Genomic DNA, 24,551 nt, shown 5'->3' with positions numbered 1-24,551 from the left:
CAAAAGGCATCACCAAATACTCAAAGTGGCCCTCGGGCGTATTAAATGCGGTTTTCCACTCATCCCCCTGCTTAATTCGCACCAAATTATACGCCCCACGGAGATCTATCTTAGAGAACCACTTGGCCCCCTTTATGCGAGCAAACAAATCAGTCAGCAGTGGCAACGGATATTGATATTTAACCGTGATTTTATTCAAAAGCCGATAATCAATACACGGCCTCAAAGAGCCATCTTTCTTAGACACAAAGAAAAAAACGGCTCCTAAGGGAGATGACGAAGGACGAATATGTCCCTTTTCCAAGGACTCCTTTATATATTCTCGCATAGCAGCATGTTCAGGCACAGACAGATTAAATAAACGACCCTTAGGGTATTTACTACCCGGAATCAAATCTATGGCACAATCGCACTCCCGGTGCGGAGGTAATGAACCAAGCTTAGGTTCTTCAAAAACGTCACGATAGTCAGACAAGAATTCAGGAATCTCAGAGGGAATAGATGACGAAATGGAAACCAAAGGTACGTCCCCATGCATCCCCTTACATCCCCAGCTTAACACAGACATAGCGTTCCAGTCGAGGACTGGGTTATGAGATTGCAGCCATGGCAATCCAAGCACCAACACATCATGTAGATTATACAGCACAAGAAAGCGAATAATCTCCTGATGATCCGGATTAATTCGCATAGTTACTTGTGTCCAGTATTGTGGTTTATTACTAGCCAATGGGGTGGAGTCAATCCCCTTCAGAGGTATAGGAGTTTCAAGAGGTTCTAAATCATACCCACAGCGTTTGGCAAAGGACCAATCCATAAGACTCAAAGCGGCGCCAGAGTCGACATAGGCATCCGCGGTAATAGATGATAAAGAACAAATCAGGGTCACAGATAGAATAAACTTAGACTGAAAAGTGCCAATTGAAACTGACTTATCAAGCTTCTTAGTACGCTTAGAGCTTGCTGATATAACATGAGTTGAATCACCACAATAAAAGCACAACCCATTTTTTCGTCTAAAATTCTGTCGTTCGCTTCTGGACAGAATTCTATCACATTGCATATTCTCTGGCGTCTTCTCAGTAGACACCGCCAAATGGTGCACAGGTTTGCGCTCCCGCAGACGTCTATCGATCTGGATAGCCATTGTCATGGACTCATTCAGACCCGCAGGCACAGGGAACCCCACCATAACATCCTTAACGGCATCAGAGAGACCCTCTCTGAAATTCGCCGCCAGGGCGCACTCATTCCACTGAGTAAGCACAGACCATTTACGGAATTTTTGGCAGTATATTTCAACTTCATCTTGCCCCTGAGATAGGGACATCAAGGCTTTTTCCGCCTGAAGCTCTAAATGAGGTTCCTCATAAAGCAACCCCAAGGCCAGAAAAAACGCATCCACATTGAGCAACGCAGGATCCCCTGGAGCCAATGCAAAAGCCCAATCTTGAGGGTCGCCCCGGAGCAAGGAAATCACAATCCTGACCTGCTGAGCAGGATCTCCAGCAGAGCGAGATTTCAGGGACAAAAACAACTTGCAATTATTTTTGAAATTTTGAAAGCAAGATCTATTCCCCGAGAAAAATTCAGGCAAAGGAATTCTAGGTTCAGATATAGGAACATGAACAACAAAATCTTGTAAATTTTGAACTTTCGTGGTGAGATTATTCAAACCTGCAGCTAAACTCTGAATATCCATTTTAAACAGGTGAACACAGAGCCATTCCAGGATTAGAAGGAGAGAGAGAGAGGAAGGCTGCAATATAGGCAGACTTGCAAGTGATTCAATTGAAAGCACACTCAGAACTGAAGGAAAAAAAAAAAAAAAAAATTTTTTCAGCAGACTTCTTTTTTCTCTCCTTTCTCTGCCAATTAATTTAACCCTTTGTGGGCCGGTCAAACTGTTATGGTTCTCAATGGCAAGAGAACATAGCCCAGCATACATAGGAACTAGCTCTTGGAAGGATGGAAACTTAAACTGACCATGAACTAAACCTGCCGCACAACTAACAGTAGCCGGGTAGCGTAGCCTGCGTTTTATCCCTAGACGCCCAGCGCCGGCCGGAGGACTAACTAATCCTGGCAGAGGAAAATATAGTCCTGGCTCACCTCTAGAGAAATTTCCCCGAAAGGCAGACAGAGGCCCCCACATATATTGGCGGTGATTTAAGATGAAAATGACAAACGTAGTATGAAAATAGGTTTAGCAAAATCGAGGTCCGCTTACTAGATAGCAGGAAGACAGAAAGGGTACTTTCATGGTCAGCTGAAAACCCTATCAATACACCATCCTGAAATTACTTTAAGACTCTAGTATTAACTCATAACATCAGAGTGGCAATTTCAGATCACAAGAGCTTTCCAGACACAGAAACGAAACTGCAGCTGTGAACTGGAACAAAATGCAAAAAAAAAACAAGGACAAAAGTCCGACTTAGCTGGAAGTTGTCTGGTAGCAGGAACATGCACAGAAAGGCTTCTGATTACAATGTTGACCGGCATGGAAGTGACAGAGGAGCAAGGTTAAATAGCGACTCCCACATCCTGATGGGAACAGGTGAACAGAGGGGATGATGCACACAAGTTCAATTCCACCAGTGGCCACCGGGGGAGCCCAAAATCCAATTTCACAACAGCGTTCATATATTGCGTCACGGTCTCCCCCTCTCTTTGTACCCGGCGGAACAGTCACATGCGCAGCTCCCCTACGTCAGTGGGGTCCCCATGCGTCTCCTCAAGTATATGTAATACTTTGTCCAGGGTATCTCTCGCCTGGGGGGGTCTGAGCATAACAGAGTCCCGTGCATCCCCCTCTAGGGCCATCACAGCTATTTCCGCCTGCAGAGCCGGTGTCATAGGATGCATCCGCATCATCCCTCGGACGCGCTCCGTCCAACCCCAGAACATGACATTACTCCCTGAAAATCTTGGCAGGTTAGCTAACATGGCTCCCAGGGAGATGCTAGACCTGGGACCTCCCTCAACTGCTTGGTCTGCCCCTTCCGCGCTACCGTGTGACATCCTGCCGACTACGCCAAGTGTAATAGAGTGCAGGGTTGCGTATGTCACCACGGAACAGACAGACCAACTGTTGAGGGGAATTTATTAACAGGAGTAGATTCTCCTCGCAGGGAGTAAACAGGGGATTAATAGGGGGATTAATAGAGGTAAATCAATAGTAAACAGTTAAACAGAAACGAAAGGGTTAACGAGTGTTCTTGTAACTTATCACTCCAGGGAGGTCCTGACTGAAGTGTCCTTATTCCAATGTGGGTACAGTCACCAGCAGCACTTGAAGAGTCTGAAGTCTTTCCTGTCTTCTGAGAACTGGAGACTCCTGGAGACTCCGGGGTTAAACTTTTGCAGCCTGTTCTTCTCAAAGTGAAACTGGAACCAGGAAATAGCACAGTCTCCCATCACTGCTGCAGGAGCCTCTGTGCACCAGGCTGACAGTCTCTCTGTAGTAACGCTGTCACACACACACTGGGCAGTTACTTATCACACTCAGGGATCTTTGCTTGTCACTGCGGTCACCAGGGCTGCACAGTCACTGTCTCTGATTCAGGAGGCTTCCAAATCTACACCCCCACATCCAGCCTTCACTCTGGTGGGTATCTCAGCCTCAGTGCCCTCATGGGGAGCACTACTTTTAGGGGAGCACGGCGCTGCAGCCTGCCCTCTCTTTGGCGCGCTGCCTTCTCTCTGCTCTCCTGCTCTTTTCTGACCACACCTCTCTCTTCCCAGCAGTCACCTCGTCCCCTCTGTCCAGGGCAGAAAGTCTTCCCCCCAACAACCCAGCTGTCTGACTATGTGGTTCCAGGCAAGGATCAGGGAAAGCAACCTCCTTACACCATTTTGAATGCACAGAGATACTGTGACGAGACCCTAAGGCCCAGTGTTGTGCATTTCATCCACAACCGTCACCTTAGGTTGCAACCTGATAAAGCACGGCTCCATGTTTCAAGGATCTGTACACAATTCCTGGAAGCTGAAAACATCCCAGTTCTTGCATGGCCCGCAAACTCGCCGGACATGTCACCCATTGAACAGGTTTGGGATGCTCCCAATCGGCGTATACGACCGTGTGTTCAAGTTCCAGCCAATATCCAGCAACTTCGCACATTGAAGAGGAGTGGAGCAACATTCCACAGGCCACAGACAACAACCTGACCAACTCAATGCGAAGGAGACGTCTTGCACTGCGTGAGACAAATGGTGGGTCACACCATATACAGTACTGACTGGTTTTCTGACAACCCTCCCCCCCCTGGAAAAACCCAGTACTATAAAAATCGACATTTTATATTGACCATGAGTCAATGATGAGCATGATTGAGTCATGCTATCTAATCAGCATCTTGATATGCCACACATGTGAGGTGGATGGATTATCTCAGCAAAAAAAGAAGTGCACACTGACAAAAATATAGACAAATATGTGAACAATATTGTTGAAAAAAAGGCCTTTTGTGTACATAGAAAAAGTGTAGGATCTTTGAGTTCAGCTAACGAAAAATGGGAGGAAGTGTTACGTTTATATTTTTTTGGTATATATTACATATACAGGGTGGGCCATTTATATGGATACACCTAAATAAAATGGGAATGGTTGGTGATATCAACTTCCTGTTTGTGGCACGTTAGTATATGGGAGGGGGAAAACTTTTCAAGATGGGTGTTGATCATGGCGGCCATTTTGAAGTTGGCCATTTTGGATCCAACTACATTTTTTCCAATGGGAAGAGGGTCATGTGACACATCAAACTTATTGAGAATTTCACAAGAAAAATAATGGTGTGCTTGGTTTTAATGTAACTTTACTTCCCCCTCCAATATACTAATGTGCCACAAACAGGAAATTGATATCACCAACCATTCCCATTTTATTTAGGTGTATCCATATAATTGGTCCACCCTGTACCTGTATATATATATATATATATATATATATATATATATATATATATATATATTATATACACTGCTCAGAAAAATAAAGGGAACACTAAAATACCACATCCTAGATATCAATGAATTAAATATTCCAGTTGCAAATCTTTATTCATTACATAGTGGAATGCGTTGAGAACAATAAAACAGAAATGATCAATGTAAATCAATGTAATGGTCAATGTAAATCTGAATTAATATCCCATGGAGGTCTAAATTTGGAATGATTATCAAAATAAAAGTGGAGAATCAAATTACAGGCTGATCCAACTTCAGTGGAAATACCTCAAGACAAGGAAATGATGCTCATTAGTATGTGTGGTCTCCACATGCCTGTATGACCTCTCTACAACACATGGGCATAGTCTGATGAGGTGGCGGATGTCTCCTGAGGGATCTCCTCCCTGACCTGGATTAAAGCATCAGTCTGTGGTGCAATGTGGCGTTGGTGGATGGAGACATGATGTCCCAGATGTGCTCGATTGGATTCAGGTCTGGGGAACATGCAAGCCAATTCATAGCATCAATGCCTTCATCATGCAGGAACTGCTGACACACTTCAGCCACATGAAGTCTAGCATTGTCATGCATCATAAGGAACCTAGGGCCCAGTGCACTTGCATATGCTCTCACAATGGGTCTGAGAATCTCATCCTGGTACCTAAGTCAGGGTATGTCTGGCTAGCACATGGAGGGGTGTGCGGCCCTCTAAAAATATGCCTCCGCACACCATTACTGACCCACTGCCAAACCGGTCATGGTGAAGGATATTGCAGGCAGCAAAACGTTCTCCATGGTGCCTCCAGACTCTGTCACGTCTGTCACATGTACTCAATGTGAACCTGCTCACATCCATGAAGAGTAGAGGCTGCCAATTTCGAATCTGACAATCTTGGTGTTCTCTGACAAATGCCAATCGCCCTGCAGGGTGTTGGGCTGTAAGCACAACACACACTTGTAGACGTCGGGCCCTTATACCATCCTCATGGAGCCTATTTCTGACAGGTTGAGCAGACATATGGAGGTTAGTGGCTTGTTGGAGGTCATTTTGCTGGGCTCTGGCACTGCTCCTTCTGTTTTTGCTTGCACAAAGGAGGTTGCGGTCCTGCTGCTGGGTTGTTGCCCTCCTATGGCCCCCTCAACATCGCCTGGTATACTGGCATGTTTCCTGGTATTTGCTCCATGCTCTGGACCCTGTGCTAACAGACACAGCTGTTCTTCTTGCCACATCTCGCATTGATTTGCTATCATGGATGAGCTGCACTACCTGAACAACTTCTTTGGGTTTCTACTGTACCTCCAGGGGTGAGAGCAATGATAAAATGCAAAAGTGACCAAAACAACTGTCAAAAAGTATGAGAACAGAGAAATGGTCTGTGGACACCCCCTGCAGAACCACTCCTTTATAGGGGTTGTCTTGCTAATTGCCTATAATTTCTACTTGTTATCTGTTCAATTTGCACAACAGCAGGAGATAGTTGATTCAAAATCATTGTTGCTTCATAACTGGACATGTTGACTTCACAGAGGTGTGATTGCCTCGGAGTTATATTGTGTTTTTTAAGTGTTCCTTTTATTTTTGAGCAGTGTATATATGCATATATATATATATATATATATATATATATATTTATATTAGGCATTTACTCTCTCTAGTAGGCAGCCTTGTCCAGGCGCTAACAGAACAGACCTTGGCTACTCATAAGCGGTTGAGCTAGCAACAGCTTGTCAAACAAAACAGCTATTGTCCTTAGCAACCATTGATACTTGTGCTTTTCTGAACACGGCCTGTGCATTTATTCATGATCACATATGCCAGTGCAGGCTCACCCAAACAGATTGCAGTCCTTTCTCCCGGAGCAGACTTTATACACAGAAGAAGCATGATCCCACCAGCTGTGGTATTCCTTTCAGCCTGAGTCCAGCAGCTTCCAGTGCCAAAAAACAGTGTTCAACTCCAGACACAGTTCACACTGAAGAGGCGCATCTTCCACATGGTTCTCCGCAGCTCTCACACACTGCTTAGAGCAGTCTCCATGTGCTGTTCCGTGTAAGTTATGCTATTCATTTTACATGTATTAGTTTCAGACTGTGTACGGTATCTGTTATATTTTACTCTGCTGCCACCCAATGGCCTTTTTCCTTATGTCACCTTGTTATTTATTAATTTTATGGGCACACCTTTCTCATCCGGTTCAAGGGTCAAGTCTTCTCTTCCTGCTGGCAGCCATTTCATTTTCAGTTTACTTGCTGTTGTGAGAGGACACGCTTGAACCGGGCTGAGGAAGGCATCAGTCTTTCGACCTCTTGCTGCTCACACTTACAGCCATACTTGGTGCTACATCTTACTGTACCTTGTCTACACCTGCATTTCCGGAAAATGTACTGTATTACCATCGTACGCTGTATGTCCAGATTGACAAATAAACGAGTCTGGATTGCACAATCCCTGGTGTGCATCATCTCTCCAGACGCTGAACAGCATTGGTCCTGTCTGCCCTACATCGAGGAAACGGAAGGTATCTCTCACAACACCTATTAGTCAACCACACCTCCACTCCCTTCATGTGTGGACAGAACAGTCCATTCAGAGAGCTGGCATGTCCCTCTCAGCTACAGCTCACATGTGTGCTGGTTACTCAACTCTGCTCAACATCCAGCAGACTGTCCCTCCCTCTGGAGACTGCCACTCCATGAAGCTACTTCCTTGTTCTTGGCCAAACCTTCCAGGTGTATTTAATCAAGACCCTGCAGAGCTGGGATTTAACTCTGTCTTTCCCAGCTGTGCCATAATATATATACCATAATATTGCTTACATTACATACATTATTACACTTATTATTGCTTGACTTACTTTTTCTGAACTCCAAGTGTTAGGAACATTTGGTCTTTGCTGATCGACGCAAACAACTTTCTTCATGTCCTCAAAACTTGGATCATGTGGAACCATGTCATAGAAAGGAGGCCTGTAGTCTTCTACCATACCTAGACAAGCCGCACATCAGGAACAAATTAAAAAACATTAGCATGAAAGCATTAAGAGGTACAGATAAATAAAAAATTATTGCTATGATAGGAAGAAAAATTTTGGATTTGTTTAGCTTTTTCCCTGAAATATTTCCTAAGTGACTGTTTTAGGGCTGCTGATTAGAAAGAATGCAAATATCCAGTGATGGACAACACTGGATGACTGAAGTATTGCATTGTTCGCATTTATTATGAAATATAGCACTTTAAGATGCGCCCTACATGCTATTATCAATATTGTAATACAGTTATACCCTCTGGTAATATAATATCCAGGAATAAAAAGAAACCATTATGATTAAGTAGGGCAGTACTAAATATAATAAGACAAAAACAAAGGGCATTTATTAGACTGAAGGCTGAGAGTTTGGAAATAACATTCCAGGCATATAAAGATCTCAATAGGAAAAGTAAAAAAACAAATCAAGCTGGCAAATTGAGCCACAGAGAAATAAATCGACAACAACAGGAAAAAAAGGAAAAAACAAGGAAAGCAAATGAGAGGCTATCGGCTCTCTAAAAGATGACCACATGAATATATATTAATTGTAGAGGACAAAGAGAAGGCTGAGATAGAACTTTACTTTCACCCATGTTCCCCATTGAATTGCCTGTGCAAGATTTCATTCAGAATGGCAGTGATCAACGTTTATTAAGACAAAAAGGAGAATGCCTACATTTGAGCATATTAAATATTGGTAAAGCCCCATATGGTATTCATCCTTGATTATTGAGGGAGATGAGTTCAGTAATAGAAAGATCTTAGAATCTTCTCAGACTGTGTTGAAACAAGGTCAGTGCTACAAGATTGGAGGATTGCTAATGTGCTACAGATGTCCAAGAAGGCTAAAACGGTGGATCTCTGAAACTACCATACGGTAAGTTTGACTTAGGTGATATATAAAATTTTTGAATGTATTATAAGAGATGAAAATACAAAAATATATTATAGAGAATAATATAACAACTGACTACCAGCAAGGTTTCATGAAAGACATGTCGTGTCTAACCAAGATGCTGGGTTTCTATGAGGAGGAAAGTGCAAATTTTGATGTTGGTAATGCGGCTGATGTGATATATCTGGATTTTGCAACGGCATTTGATACTGTCCCAAAGAGCCTTGTACCAGAAGAAAGGACTAGGGGACACTATATGCTGATGGGTAAAAAACTGCAGTTATTATATTGCTATATACATTAAATGGAAATATTCTCAGGACAACATAACAGGAGAAGGACTCAGCTATTAAGGGTAAAAGTAAGCTAAGCAGCAGTGCTCAATGCCAAGCAGCAGCTGCAAAAACAAATTTTAGGATGTGTAAAAAAAAAAGATAGTAAAAAAAAAAGATATAAAAACCTGTGATCCCAGTGTAATATTATCCCTCTATAAATCACTTGTAAGTAGTGTTGAGCATTCCGATACCGCAAGTATCGGGTATCGGCCGATATTTGCTGTATCGGAATTCCGATACCGAGATCCGATACTTTTGTGGTATCGGGTATCGGTATCGAAACAACATTAATGTGTAAAAGAAAGAATTAAAATAAAAAATATTGCTATACTCACCTCTCCGACGCAGCCTGGACCTCACCGAGGGAACCGGCAGCGTTGTTTGCTTAAAATGCGCGCTTTTCCTTCCGTGACGTCACGGCTTCTGATTCGTCGCTTGCCGCCCATGTGGCCGCGACGCGACCAATCACAGCAAGCCGTGACGTAATTTTCAGGTCCTTCTAGGCATTCAGTATTTTAAAATTACGTTCCGGCTTTGTGATTGGTCGCGTCGCTGACTAATTGGGCGCTACAGACTAATATCGACCCGGCTTGTTTACTATTCTGCTGCTACCTGGTGGTGGCCTCGCTGCTGCGCTGCAGGTCTGCTACTGCTGTGTGCAGTCCTCTCTCCACTCTATTGCCATCTAGTGGAGCTGCCTCTACCTGCATAGCAGCAGCGTGACATTATAACTGACCGCAGTTTTTTTTTCTCCTTGCTTCTCTGTTTATGGATCCGCTCAGTACCTTTGTGGATCAGATGTCTAGTCTGACACTAATGATGCAGGGTTTGTCTGTGGAACATAGGGCCCTGCCCACATCCCATAACCGACTGCAGAGGGAGCTTTCTGTGACTGTTAACACCCTTCAGGATTCTATTTCCCAAACTACCTGTAAGCACTCTGACCCTGTAGATGTTTTGCTACACTCTCCTGAACCTACAGTCAGGCTCCCAGACACTTTCTCTGAAGAAAAGGAGAAATTCTGTACGTTCCGGGAGAGTTGTAAGCTACTGTTCTCTCTTAGCCCCCAATCCTCTGGAGACGAGAGTCAATAGGTGGGGATAATTATTTTGTTACTGCAGGAGGGTCCCCAATCGTGGGTTTCTCTTTACCTGCTTCTGCCCCTAAACGTGTGTCGTGGATAGGATTTTTGAGGCCTTAGGACTGATTTTTTACGCACCCGACCGGGTCAAGGTGGCAGAGGACACAATCTTGGGTCTCTCCCAGAGTAAACTCACTGCCGAATGGTATTACTCAGAGTTTAGGAAATGGTCCACTGAAGTGACCTGGGACGACTCTGCGCTAAGATGCCAGTTCAGGAGGGGACTGTTGGATCATCTTAAGGATGCTTTGGTTGTGGGAGAGAGGTGTAATACAGTGACAGATTCCATTACATCCGGCTAACTCTGATGTGGTACCTCACACAAAACCTATGGAGGTTGGGGCCACCAACCACATGAAAAGGAGAGGAGGCGATGACTCAAGGGGAGATCTTGTTTTTATTGTGGAGATCCTGGACATTGGATAAAGGACTGCCCCTCTCGCCTACCGACTAACCGACTTACAAGCTGCCGAGTCTGGGTGATTGCTGAGGAGGTCACCCAGACTCTCAGGTACCTTTTTCCTAATTTCAAAGAATATTGTTGGAGGTGGAACTTTGTTGTGGGAGTTGCTACACGTTCGCTTCTGCTTTTGTGAATTGTGGGTCATCCATGAACTTTTTTGACTGAAAACTTGGTGACCAAGTGTAAGTTAGGGACAGTTAGGCTTGAGACTCAAATTCATATTATTGCCATTGACAATACACTGCTGGTAAAGAATGTTGTTAATTTTGTCTCAGAGGAGTTCCTCCTCAAGGTGGGTTCCTTGCATCAGGAACGTATCTCATGTTATGTTCTGGACAATCTTCCAGCGGGACTGGTGTTGGGATTTCCTTGGTTACAGTTACACAACCCTCTTATAGACTGGGAATCTCGGGATATTGTAAAATGGGGTCCTAATTGTTTTAAGGGTTGTCTTTCTACTGTACTTGTGTCATCCATTAATCTGAAAGGTATTCCAGAGTATCTGAAGGATTTTGATAATGTATTTTACCACCACACCATCTATTTGATTGTACTATTGATCTGATTCCGGGTGCTAAATTGCCAAAGGCCCGTTTGTATAACTTCTCCGGCCTGGAGCATACCGCTATGAAGGAGTATGTCTCAGAAATCCTCTGTAAGGATCACATTCGTCCCTCTGTCTCTCCTGTGGCAGCTGGATTCTTTTTTGTAAAGGAAAAAGATGGTGGTTTGCGCCCATGCCTCAATTTTCGGGAATTAAATAAGATCACGGTGAGAAATACCTACCCCCTCCCGCTCATCCCTGATCTGTACAACCAACTATCTGAGGCCAAATGGTTTTCTAAATTGGATCTCAGGGGGGCATATAACCTTATCCGCATTTGGGAGGGGGATGAGTGGAAAACGGCATTTCCCACCCTGGAGGGTTTGTTTGAGAATTTGGTCATGCCCTTTGGTCTCACAAATGCGCCAGCAATTTTTAAGAATTTTATTAATCATGTCTTTGCTGACTTCATTGAGGGCTTTACGGTGGTTTATTTAGATGATATTCTTGTATTTTCGTCTGACATACAAACTCACATGGGTCATCTACGTGCAGTTCTCCAGAGGTTACGGGAGAACTCTCTTTTTGCTAAACCTAAAAAGTGCTCATTTTTTGCCCAGAAGCTGTCCTTTCTGGGGTTCATTTTGTCCGCCATGGAGTTTCGTATGGACCCTGGAAAGGTACAGGCCATTATTGATTGGGTACAATCCAGAGACCTGAAGGGTCTTCAGTGTTTTTTGGGGTTTGCCAATTATTACCGTAAATTAATTGAGGGGTTTTCTCAGGTGGTCAAGCCCATCACTGATCTCACTCGTAAGGGGGCTGTCTCAAAAACTGGTCTGCTCCAGCAGTGGCAGCGTTTTCTTCCTTAAAAGAATGTTTTATGTCTGCTCCTGTGTTGATCCAGCCCGATCCGTCTGAACCGTTCATTGTAGAGTTGGAAGAGTCGGAAGTGGGGGTGGGGGCGGTGTTGTCCCGAGGACCCGTCACTTTAACCAATTTAAGACCTTGTGCCTTTTTCTTGGAATAAATTTTCTCCTGCTGAGAGAAATTACGATGTAATTGAGAGTTATTGGCCATAAAACTGGCTTTTGAAGAATGGAGGCACTTTTTGGAGGGGGCTGTTCATCGGATCATGGTAATTATGCACCACAAGAAACTGTCCTACATTGAGTCTGCTAAACGTTTGACTCCTAGACAGGCGAGGTGGTCGCTTTTTTTCACGCTTTCATTTTTCCATCACCTTTCGACATGGTTCCAAGAATGTCAAGGCTGATGCCTTATCTCGCAGCTTGGATCCGATATCACCTCCCGAACCTCTTTCCTCCATTCTTCAGCACAGGGTGGTCATTGCTGGGGTGTCCTCTGAATTGGAGGCTCATTCTCTTGCTCCTCCATCTTTGCCTGATGATAAACTCTTCGTTCCTGTTCAATACCGGTTGAGAGTGCTTAGAGAGTTTCACGATTCTGCTCTCAGAGGGCATCCTGGAATCTCTGCCACCTGGAGAGCTTTTGCTAGGTTGTTTTGGTGGTCCTCTATGGCCTCTGATGTTGCCGTGTTTGTGTCTTCTTGTGATACGTGTGCTAATGCCAAAGTCTCCCATAACCTGCCGGCCGGGGAATTGGTGCTATTGCCAATTCTGGATAAACCTGGACTCATTTGTCCTTGGATTTTATCACCGATCTTCCACCTTCCAATTGCAAAACTGTGGTCTGGGTGGTGGTTGACAGATTCAGTAAACAGGCGCATTTTGTACCTTTGGCAGGACTGCCTAATGCTGAGACACTATCTAAGTTGTTTGTGGAGCACGTTGTGCAGTTCCATGATGTGCCTCTTAGTGTGGAATCTGATAGGGGGGTACAATTTGTGTCCAGATTTTGGAAGGCTTTTTGTAAAAGGTTGGGTATTTGCCTGACCTTCTCCTCGGCCTACCATCCTGAGACCAATGGCCAGACGGAGAGGACCAGTCAGTCACTTGAACAAATTTTGCTGTGTCTTGCCATGTCTCAGCAGGATGATTGGTGCTCTTCATTGCCCGTGGCTGAGTTTGCGTTTAATAATCAGATTAATCAGTCCACTGGCACCTCTCTGTTCTTTTGTAACTATGGCTTTCTCCCAAATTTTGGCAAATTTTCCAGGTTGGATTTGGGATTTCCAGGGGCAGATTCGGCAGTTCAGTGGTTGGGAGAGGTTTGGAGGGTAGTCTAGAAGAACATTGGGGAGGCTTAGGGCAGATATAAACATTTTGCTGATAAGCGACGATCTTTAGGACCTGTATTTCTGGTAGGAGATAAAGTGTGGTTGTCTACCAAGGACATACGGTTGAAGGTGCCTTCTGCTAAGTTGGGTCCCAAGTTTATTGGTCCTTATGAAATCATGGAGTATTGTATGGGGCGCATTATATTGTTTGGAGCATTATAAGGGGCTCATTATACTGCATGGAGCACTATGTGGGGATCATTATTCTGTATGGAGCATAATATGGGGCTCATTATACTGTATGGAGTAATATATGGGGCTCATTATTCAGTATGGAGCAATCCATGGGGCTCATTATACTGTATGGAGCACTATGTGGTACCCATAATACTATATGGAGCATTATATGGGGCTTATTATTCTGTATGAAGCAATATATGGGGCTTATTATTCTGAATGGAGTAATATATGGGGCATGTTATTCTGTATGGAGCGCTATATGGTGCCCAGAATACTGTGTGACGCACTATGTGGTACCCATAATACTGTATGGAGCAATATATGGGGCTCATTATACTGTATGGAGCAATATATGGGGCATGTTATTCTGTATGGAGCGCTATGTGATGCCCTCAATACTGTATGGAGTATTATGTGATGTCAATAATACTGTATGGAGCAATATATGGGGTATGGGGCTCAATATACTGTATTGAGCACTATGTGGTACCCATAATACTGTATGGAGCAATATATGGAGCTCATTATACTGTATGGAGCAATATACAGTTACGTCCATATATATTTGGACAGAGACAACATTTTTCTAATTTTGGTTATAGACGTTACCACAATGAATTTTAAATAAAACAATTCAGATGCAGTTGAAGTTCAGACTTTCAGCTTTCATTTGAGGGTATCCACATTAAAATTGAATGAAGGGTTTAGGAGTTTCAGCTCTTTAACATGTGCCACCCTGTTTTTAAAGGGACCAAACTAATTGGATAGATTCAATAATTTTAAATAAAATGTTAATTTTAGTACTTGGTTGAAAACCCTTTGTTGGCAATGACTGCCTGAAGTCTTGAACTCATGGACATCACCAGACGCTGTGTTTCCTCCTTTTTGATGCTCTGCCAGGCCTTCAATGTGGTGGTTTTCAGTTGCTGTTTGTTTGTGGGCCTTTCTGTCTGAAGTTTAGTCTTTAACAAGTGAAATGCATGCTCAATTGGGTTGAGATCAGGTGACTGACTTGGCCATTCAAGAATATTCCACTTCTTTGCTTTAATAAACTCCTGGGTTGCTTTGGTTTTATGTTTTGGATCATTGTTCATCTGTAGTATGAAACGACGACCAATCAGTTTTGCTGCATTTGGCTGGATCTGAGCACATAGTATGTCTCTGAATACCTCAGAATTCATTCAGCTGCTTCTGTCCTGTGTCACATGATCAATAAACACTAGTGACCCAGTGCCACTAGCAGCCATGCATGCCCAAGCCATCACACTGCCTCCGCTGTGTTTTACAGATGATGTAGTATGCTTTGGATCATGAGCTGTACCACGCCTTTGCCATACTTTTATCTTTTCATCATTCTGGTATAGGTTGATCTTGGTTTCATCTGTCCAAAGAATATTCTTCCAGAACTGTGCTGGCTTTTTTAGATGTTATTTAGCAAAGTCCAGTCTAGCCTTTTTATTCTTGATGCTTATGAGTGGCTTGCACCGTGCAGTGAACCCTCTGTATTTACTTTCATGCAGTCTTCTCTTTATGGTAGATTTGGATATTGATACGCCGACCTCCTGGAGAGTGTTGTTCACTTGGTTGGCTGTTGTGAAGGGGTTTCTCTTCACCATAGAGATTATTCTGCAATCATCCACCACTGCTGTCTTCCGTGGGCGCCCAGGTCTTTTTGCATTGATGAGTTCACCAGTGCTTTCTTTTATTTTCTCAGGATGTACCAAACTGTAGATTTTGCCACTCCTAATATTGTAGCAATTTCTTGGATGTTTTTTTTCTGTTTTCGCAGCTTGAGGATGGCTTGTTTCACCTGCATGGAGAGCTCCTTTTACAGCAAAACCTTCCAAATGCAAGCACCACACCTCAAATCAACTCCAGGCCTTTTATCTGCTTAATTGAGAATGACATAACGAAGGGATTGCGCACACCTGTCCATGAAATAGCCTTGGAGTCAATTGTCCAATTACTTTTGGTCCCTTTAAAAACAGGGTGGCACATGTTAAGGAGCTGAAACTCCTAAACCCTTCATCAAATTTTAATGTGGATACCCTCAAATGAAAGCTGAAAGTCTGAACTTCAACTGCATCTGAATTGTTTTGTTTAAAATTCATTGTGGTAATGTCTATAACCAAAATTAGAAAAATGTCGTCTCTCTCTAAATATATATGGACGTAACTGTATAGGGCTCAATATTCTGTATGGAGCACTATGTGGTACCCATAATACTGTATGGAGCAATATATGGGGCATGTTATTCTGTATGGAGCGCTATGTGGTGCCCACAATACTGTATGGAGTATTATGTGGTGTCCATAATACTGTATGGAGCAATATATGGTGTATGGGGCTCATTATACTGTATGGAGCACTATGTGGTACCCATAATACTGTATGGAGCAATATATGGAGCTCATTATACTGTATGGAGCAATATATAGGCTCATTATTCTGTATGGAGCGCTATGTGGTGCCCATAATACTGTATGGAGGACTATACTATCTGATTTATGAACTATTGTAGAATATACAATAGTTATCACTCATGTAATGTATGAAGTGAAATCTTTGACATTGTACTATACCTATATTTCTCTGCTGCATCTGTGCATTATGAATTGTGGTATGTGTTAAAGGGGCCAACTGAGACTTCACCCGGGGCCCACAAAAACCTGAAGCCAGCTCTGTATGCACTGCACGGTACCACTTATCCTGTCCTGCTGTCGAAGAGGTGCAGCGCCCCCACCGCCGCAGGGCCGAGGGGTACCCGGTACCGGGCCTCTGAGTCTCTGCTCTGGGGTTGTCACGGTGGCTAGGCCCGGTCCGTAACCCTGCTGGTGGGGAGGCGACGTACAGTGAATGATAGATAAGGATGGTGATGCGGTGTAGTGCCGGACGCGGTAAAATAACGAGGACACCAGGTTGCAGTCTCTTTACCTCTTTACTGAAGGTTTAAGAATCCTCAGTCCAGAGCGCTGTCAACAGGGCTGTCAAAGACCGGCCGGTCCAAAGGCACATCAGGAGTTCTCTTTACAGGTGGGAATCAGTGTCTACCTTCTAGCGCTGTGTGTTGTAGTCCTTCCCTGCTGAGCTCCCGGGATAGTCCTCACAACTGAGTCTGTCTGTCTCTGATGTTCGTTCTCTCCGTCCCCCAGATGATATGGTAGGACGCACCCGTATGACGGGGTAGGCCTGGAGTTCTTCCGGGACCCTAGAGTCGCCCCTCTCCCACAGCTGCCTCCGTTGTCTGCTTAGGTGATTTGTGTGAGACAGCCAACCTATAACTGGCTGTCCGGCCGTGGTTTGCAGTAGTACTTAGAGTCTCTTACTTGCTCGGCGTTCCGGCCACCGACTGTTTGCGCCTCAGAAGGATGTTGCCTCGGTCTAACAGCACGACTCCTTCTGGTCCTAATGCCTCTTTTCTGTATTCCCGTTGTTCACTGGTTAGTTCTGCTCTTATGAGTCTGCCAGGATCCCATCCCTGACAGGTCCTCTCTCTAGCTCTTCCCAGTTCTTCTCTCTCTGTCTTCCTGTCCAACCCCCAGTTTTACCAGAGTGTGAGGAGTGGCCTACTAGATAGAACCACCCCCCCTGGTGGCCGGAGTGTGAAGTGTGAGTGTTACCTGATCAGAGAAACTCCTTTAGTGCAATCAGACGTAACATCACTCCCCTTAGTGGCAGAGCGACATTACTGCAACGACCAGGACTCTGGGGCGCTGCACTCCCCCCCGGTTAAATCCAGTACTCCCGGACTGGGAAAACAAGAACAACAATACATGTTAACAGAAAACACACAAAATTTTGAAATAGCATAAACAATTAAACATAACAGTGCTTCCCTTTATGGGAGGTGAGGACTCTTGAACGTTGCGAAAGTTAGGTCATGCACAGTTTATGACTCTCAGTTCAGTGGTTGAAACAGCGGGGACCCCGGGTAAACAAAGGGGTCCCCCTCTTGAAAGTTTTTGAGCAATTCACCGTCCATTACTCTATTGTCCATTTTAAAACCTGTAACAAAAGATATGCACCCAAACATTTTCAACTAAATAGCAGCCCTTATTAATACCTCCAAGTTTTGTAGCGGAGGGGAGTTTGATTCTGAGTGCTGCGCGTGGACCTTCGCAGCGCAGGGGTTGCTATTGACCTAACAGGGCCCGCTATACTTGCTACCGCTGGTGTAGTGCACTGTCTTCTGGCTACACTTCTAGTGAGTCTGGGTAGCACTGGCAGGCTAGAGCTCTCAGGGCTGCTGCTAGCAACAGTGGGTACGGCAGGCTCACCGATAGCAGAGGGAGGATCTGCCAGTTCAGCGGTCGGCACAGCATCTTCAGGTAGGGCTTGTTAAGGTTGCGGGACCGGATGGTCTGGTACCACCATTGTTTCTGGTGGGTCCGGCTGTGGGAATGTTAGAACAGGTACCACAATGGCGTGATTTATCTGAGTCCAGGACTGGGGAAAGTCTCCAAGGACGGTGTGGATCATCTTCTCCTTTTCCACCGGTTGGGAGATTTCCGGGGCCGCGTCCCTCTCTCTCAACTTATCGGGGCAGACCTTAAGGTGATCCCTGGATATCGCTGTCGAGGTCTCCCCTCCGTCCTTGCTGATGAGACAGACCTTCGTGTTGTCGAAATCGGATGGCACGATGGTATACGGTTCCGCTTCCCATTGGTCATCGAGCTTGTGTAGTCTCCTCTTTCGCTTGAGTACTTGCTCACCAGGGGACAGGGGAATCGCAGGAGCACGCTGGTTGTAGTCCCTTTCTTGTTTCTGCCTAGCCTGGGCAAGACTTCTTTCCACGCACTCCTGTACTTGGCGGTACCTTCGCTGCCTTTCTGCATCCCAATCCGCATCCGACGAGGTATCTTCGGGGACTAGGACCCCCATGTCCAGATCAACAGGTAACTGGCTAGGCCTTCCTCGCATCAGGTACGCTGGAGTGCAATTGGTGGAATTTACTGGGATGTGGTTGTACATATCCACCAAGTCAGGCAACTTGGTTGGCCACATGTTCCGTTCCTCCACGGGTAAGGTCTTCAATAAGTCGATCACCACTTGGTTCATCTTTTCGCACATCCCATTGGTTTGAGGATGGTATGGGGTGGTTCTGATCTTCTTACACCCGTACAGTTGGCAGAACTCTTGGAACACTTCTGCTTCGAATGCTGGTCCCTGATCGGTCAGTACCTTCTCCGGGTAGCCGTGGGGCCAGCAAAAGTACTGCTGGAAGGCTTTGGCGGCAGTCCTAGCCGTTAGATCCTTAACTGGTACGACCACCAAAAATCTGGAGTAGTGATCTACGATGGTAAGGGCGTAGATATAGCCTGACCGGCTAGGTGTCAGTTTCACATGATCCAGTGCGACCAGTTCGAGTGGCCGTTTGGTGAAGATAGGCCGCAGGGGAGCCCGTTGACTACCACGGTCCTTCCTGCGTAGACTACATGGACCACACTCCCGACACCACTTCTCAATGGCTCTCTTCATGCCAATCCAATAGAACCTCCCTCGGAGTAGCCTCTCTAGCTTCCTCCATCCGAAGTGTCCGGCTCCATCGTGGTAGGCTCCCAGAACCATGGGCGCATCTCGCCTTGGCACCACTATCTGCCACACCAATTCATGAGTACGTGGGTCGATGCTCCTCCGGCACAGCTTGCCATCATGGATAAACAATTTGCTTCTCCCCTTCCACAGCTGTTGGGTCTCCTGTGGATCATCTGGGCCAGGGTGCAACCCTGCCTGCGTCAAGAGCTCTTTCACCCGACGGACCGCGGGGTCACCATCCTGGGTTTCCGCCCATCCGTGATTGGGCAGGGGGTTCAGCGTGGCATCCGGTTGGTTCTTGTGCCTGTTCTTCACATGATGAGAGTTCTGAGTGGCTTTGGGGCGATGGAAGGCAGGCAGCTCCACCTCTTCAAGTGCCTCCGGGTCTTATCCCGTTTCTGGCAAATTGGGCATTCGGGACAAGGCATCGGCATTAGCATTCTTGTGTCCTGCCCGGTACTTGATGGTGAAATCATAGTTGGACAGCCGGGCCATCCACCGCTGTTCCAAGGCCCCGAGTTTGGCAGTGTCCAGATGCGTTAGCGGATTGTTGTCCGTGAAGACGGTGAATTTCGCGGAGGCCAGGTAGTGTTTAAACCTCTCTGTCACTGCCCAGACGATGGCAAGGAATTCCAGCTTAAAGGAACTGTAATTGTCAGGGTTCCTTTCCGTGGGACGGAGTTTTCTGCTGGCGTAAGCGATCACCCTCTCTTTGCCTTTCTGGACCTGGGACAGCACGGCTCCCAATCCCACATTGCTGGCATCCGTGTACAGCACAAACGGTTGGTCGTATTCGGGGTAGGCCAGTACCTCTTCACCCGTCAGTGCCGACTTCAAACAAGTAAAGGATCCCTCCAGCTCCTCATTCCAGTCAAATGGGGTTTTCCTCCCCTTAGTCTTCTTTGGTTGTCCCACCAACAGGTTTTGCAAGGGTGTGGCCTTCTTGGTGAAGTCCTTGATGAACCTCCGGTAGTAGCCGACCAGCCCGAGGAACTGCCGGACTTCGTGGAGGTCACTGGGCTTTGGCCAGTCCTTGATCACCGTGACCTTGTCTGGGTCTGGGGCCACTCCTTCAGCGCTCACCACATGGCCCAGGTACTGCACTTTAGGTTTCAGCAGATGACACTTGGACGGTTTCACCTTTAAGCCAAAGTTGGACAGAGCTTCAAACACCTCGGCCAGGTGCTTCAGATGGTCTTCGTAGGTCTTAGAGAAAACAATAACATCATCCAAATACAGCAGCACGGTTTCAAAGTTCATGTGTCCCAGGCAGCACTCCATCATCCTCTGGAACGTCCCTGGAGCATTGCACAATCCGAAGGGCATGTAATTGAATTCGCAGAGACCCATTGGTGTTGTGAAGGCCGTCTTCTCTTTGTCCGCCTCCGCCACAGGAACCTGCCAGTACCCACTGGTGAGATCTAAGGTAGAGAAATAGTTAGCAGATTTTAAAGCAGCCAGAGACTCCTCTATCCTGGGCAGTGGGTATGCGTCCTTATGTGTAATGCGATTCAACTGCCTGTAATCAACACACATCCTCATTGTACCATCTTTCTTTTTAACAAGGACTAACGGAGCTGCCCAGGGGCTACAGCTGTCTCTCACCACCCCAGCCTCCTTCATTTCCCGCAACATGTCTTTGGCACACTGGTAATGAGCTGGGGGTACAGGACGATATCTCTCTTTTATGGGTCGGTGATCTCCCGTGGGGATATGATGTTGGATCCCTTTCACCTGCCCGAAATCTAAGGGGTGTTTGCTGAATACCTGCTCGTACTCGTGTACCACCCTGTAGGCCCCCTTTTTTTGATGGAATGGGGTAGAATCAGTGCCCACATGCAATTCCCGACGCCAGTCTTTCGAGTGCTCTGCAGAAGCGTTGTCCCCTGCCACGTTTGACGGGACCAAGGGTTCAGGTGTCTGTATCACACTATTATTAACAGTGAACAATTTGGCGAGTGTGGCATACTTGGTGAGGTGAACTTCTTCCTCCCCACAATTGAGGACACGTACAGGCACCCTCCCCTGGCGAACGTCAACCACCCCCCTGGTGGTTAGAATAGTAGGCCTATTGTCTGAATATACGGGTTCTACCAAGGCCTGGTAGTCCTTTCCCCTGAGGCCTATGGCTGCCCGACACCATATTAACATTTCACTCCTGGGGGGTATCGCGATGGGGTTTGAATCACTCACAGTGACACGACCAATCTCACCACCAGTCAGCTCTACCTGCTGTCTCTGCATCAGAGCTCTGATTTCCTTCTGCAGGGCACGTTGCTCACTGTGACCAGCAGTTTCTGCCACCTGTTGCAACAAAACAATAACTTCTGCAAGACAATTTTCGATAACATTAGTACCAAGAGTCATCATGGGATTACATTCTCGACGATCAATATCAACAATGACAATCCCTTGGGCTTTCAATTCCACCCGCCCGACTTTGATGGTGACTTCCTTATACCCCACTTGTGGTAACGGCTGACCATTACTGGCTATTATGGTGAAATCATCGTCAGGGCCACGAGTAATATCGGTGTCCTCCCAATACCGTTTATAAAGCACGTAAGGTATAGTCGTCACCTGAGAACCGGTGTCCAGCAAAGCGTTCAAGGGGATCCCATCAACCACTACGGGGAGAACTGGTCGTCCACCAATGTATTTGGTTCTCCAATGCTGCGGGCCTGACCGTCCTACTCCTGGGGGTTGGCCCTTTGCCCCAGGGGTTGCTCGTTTAAAGGACAGTACCTTGCAAGGTGGCCCACCTGATGACAGCGGCGGCAGATGGGTCGTCCATCCTGATGGAAGCGATCGTCGGCCCGGCCTCTGGTCGGCGGAGTCCTCCTCTGTCGCATCCAAGGAACATCCTCCGGTCTGGAGGCCAGCTGGATCTTCTTCTTGGGGGCCTCCTGTAGGGACTGCACCGTCCGGGCCAGGGCAGCAATGCTCTTGGTCAGCTCCTGCATCTGGAGGCGGAGTCCTGCAGGGGAATCGTCTTCTAGGCTCTGGGCATCGGCCTCGGCGGCGACTGGAACATCCGACACCACCTCCTGATGGTATGTGAGAGCGGGGCGCCTGAGAGGTGCTGCACGGCTAGGCTGTCGCTCCTGCAATGCCTGGATAGCTTTATCCTTGAATTGCGCAAAAGTCAAGTCTGGATTTTGCATGGCCAAGAAGTACAATTGGCCCCGCTGGTGACTGCACAGGAGCCCCTCAATGAATCGCTCCTTCAGGAGTTTATCCTCATCCTGCATGCTGTTGGGGTCACTCTGCTTAATGGCCTGCATCGCCTCCTGGAGATTAAGGGCATAGTCCCATAAGCTATCCTGCGGTCTCTGTTTGCATCCATAGAAAGTCAATTTAATTTCTGTAGCTGTACGGGTATCGAAGGTGGCTTTAAGCTTTGCAAAAATCTGCTGTGCCTTTCCCTTATCTGCGGCGGGCCAGGACTTCACTTCTCTCAGAGCTGCTCCAAAGAGTTGGCCGATTATCATATGAACCTTCTGAGGCTCGGTCAGGGGATAGAACTCGAGCAGGCTGCAGAGCCCTTCTTTAAAGTCAGTGAATGTATGTGACTCCCCAGAGTATCGCGGGAGCCAGGCCGCTCCGGGCAGGTATGGCATAGAGAAGGGCATTATGGCCTTTGCGGTAGCGGCGGTGTCCGCCTGGCTGATGGGGGGAGCGGGCTCCGGGGCCGTCAGTGGTGGTATTAGGGCCGCGGCTTCGTCCGCTGCGGGGACCGGAGCTGCCCCTGCGTCCGCGGCTGCAGCCGCCACCTCCTCTCCTCCCAACTCGGACATGGCTGTCCCTTCCTCCCACTAACCTGCTGGAAGTCCGAGTTCCTCTTCCGGGATTGGCGCCTTACCGCGCTTTCCGTTCCGCGCTTCTTTTGGCCGGTTCCGCCCACGAAGCTAAGGCTCCTCCCTCCGTGCGCGGCAATGGCGAATTTTGGCGGTAAATGGCAATACACAGTCCAAGCACAATAAATCACAGTTCCAAGGCACACATGACCTGATTCTTCAGGCTTAAGAACATCCTGTTCGTGACGCCAAAATTGCAGCGCCCCCACCGCCGCAGGGCCGAGGGGTACCCGGTACCGGGCCTCTGAGTCTCTGCTCTGGGGTTGTCACGGTGGCTAGGCCCGGTCCATAACCCTGCTGGTGGGGAGGCGACGTACAGTGAATGATAGATAAGGATGGTGATGCGGTGTAGTGCCGGACGCGGTAAAATAACGAGGACACCAGGTTGCAGTCTCTTTACCTCTTTACTGAAGGTTTAAGAATCCTCAGTCCAGAGCGCTGTCAACAGGGCTGTCAGAGACCGGCCGGTCCAAAGGCACATCAGGAGTTCTTTTTACAGGTGGGAATCAGTGTCTACCTTCTAGCGCTGTGTGTTGTAGTCCTTCCCTGCTGAGCTCCCGGGATAGTCCTCACAACTTAGTCTGTCTGTCTCTGATGTTCGTTCTCTCCGTCCCCCAGATGATATGGTAGGACGCACCCGTATGACGGGGTAGGCCTGGAGTTCTTCCGGGACCCTAGAGTCGCCCCTCTCCCACAGCTGCCTCCGTTGTCTGCTTAGGTGATTTGTGTGAGACAGCCAACCTATAATTGGCTGTCCGGCCGTGGTTTGCAGTAGTACTTAGAGTCTCTTACTTGCTCGGCGTTCCGGCCACCGACTGTTTGCGCCTCAGAAGGATGTTGCCTCGGTCTAACAGCACGACTCCTTCTGGTCCTAATGCCTCTTTTCTGAATTCCCGTTGTTCACTGGTTAGTTCTGCTCTTAGGAGTCTGCCAGGATCCCATCCCTGACAGGTCCTCTCTCTAGCTCTTCCCAGTTCTTCTCTCTCTGTCTTCCTGTCCAACCCCCAGTTTTACCAGAGTGTGAGGAGTGGCCTACTAGATAGAACCACCCCCCCTGGTGGCCGGAGTGTGAAGTGTGAGTGTTACCTGATCAGAGAAACTCCTTTAGTGCAATCAGACGTAACATCACTCCCCTTAGTGGCAGAGTGACATTACTGCAACGACCAGGACTCTGGGGCGCTGCAGAGGCGACATTTGACTTTGGGAGGGTCAATATTGGTTTAGCATTTTCAATATTACTATGGCCAAATAAAAATAAAATATTGGAAAAGCTGTTTAAATGGATTATCCCAAGTATTCCCCTCTCCTCTGGATCTGTAGAGCACCATGTAAATGCAGCTGTGGTTGATCATGAGCAC

The 24,551-nt window shown here is 46.8% G+C and overlaps 1 protein-coding gene across 2 annotated transcripts in view; it reads right to left on the bottom strand.

Moving 5' to 3' along the window:
• The window catches only part of ACVRL1 (activin A receptor like type 1), a 153,430-nt gene that overhangs the window by 30,789 nt on the left and 98,090 nt on the right, over positions 1-24,551 (bottom strand). For both annotated transcript variants that reach the window (XM_077297419.1, XM_077297420.1), the window contains exon 9: positions 7,809-7,939. In XM_077297419.1, the coding sequence (XP_077153534.1) occupies positions 7,809-7,939 (131 nt within the window). The remainder of the gene's footprint in view (positions 1-7,808; positions 7,940-24,551) is intronic.

The sequence above is a fragment of the Ranitomeya variabilis genome, chromosome 3, assembly GCF_051348905.1.
Source record: "Ranitomeya variabilis isolate aRanVar5 chromosome 3, aRanVar5.hap1, whole genome shotgun sequence".
Lineage (NCBI taxonomy): Eukaryota > Metazoa > Chordata > Amphibia > Anura > Dendrobatidae > Ranitomeya > Ranitomeya variabilis.
The sequence above is the reverse complement of the archived record's forward strand: the minus strand, read 5'-3'. Positions and strand labels throughout refer to the sequence as shown.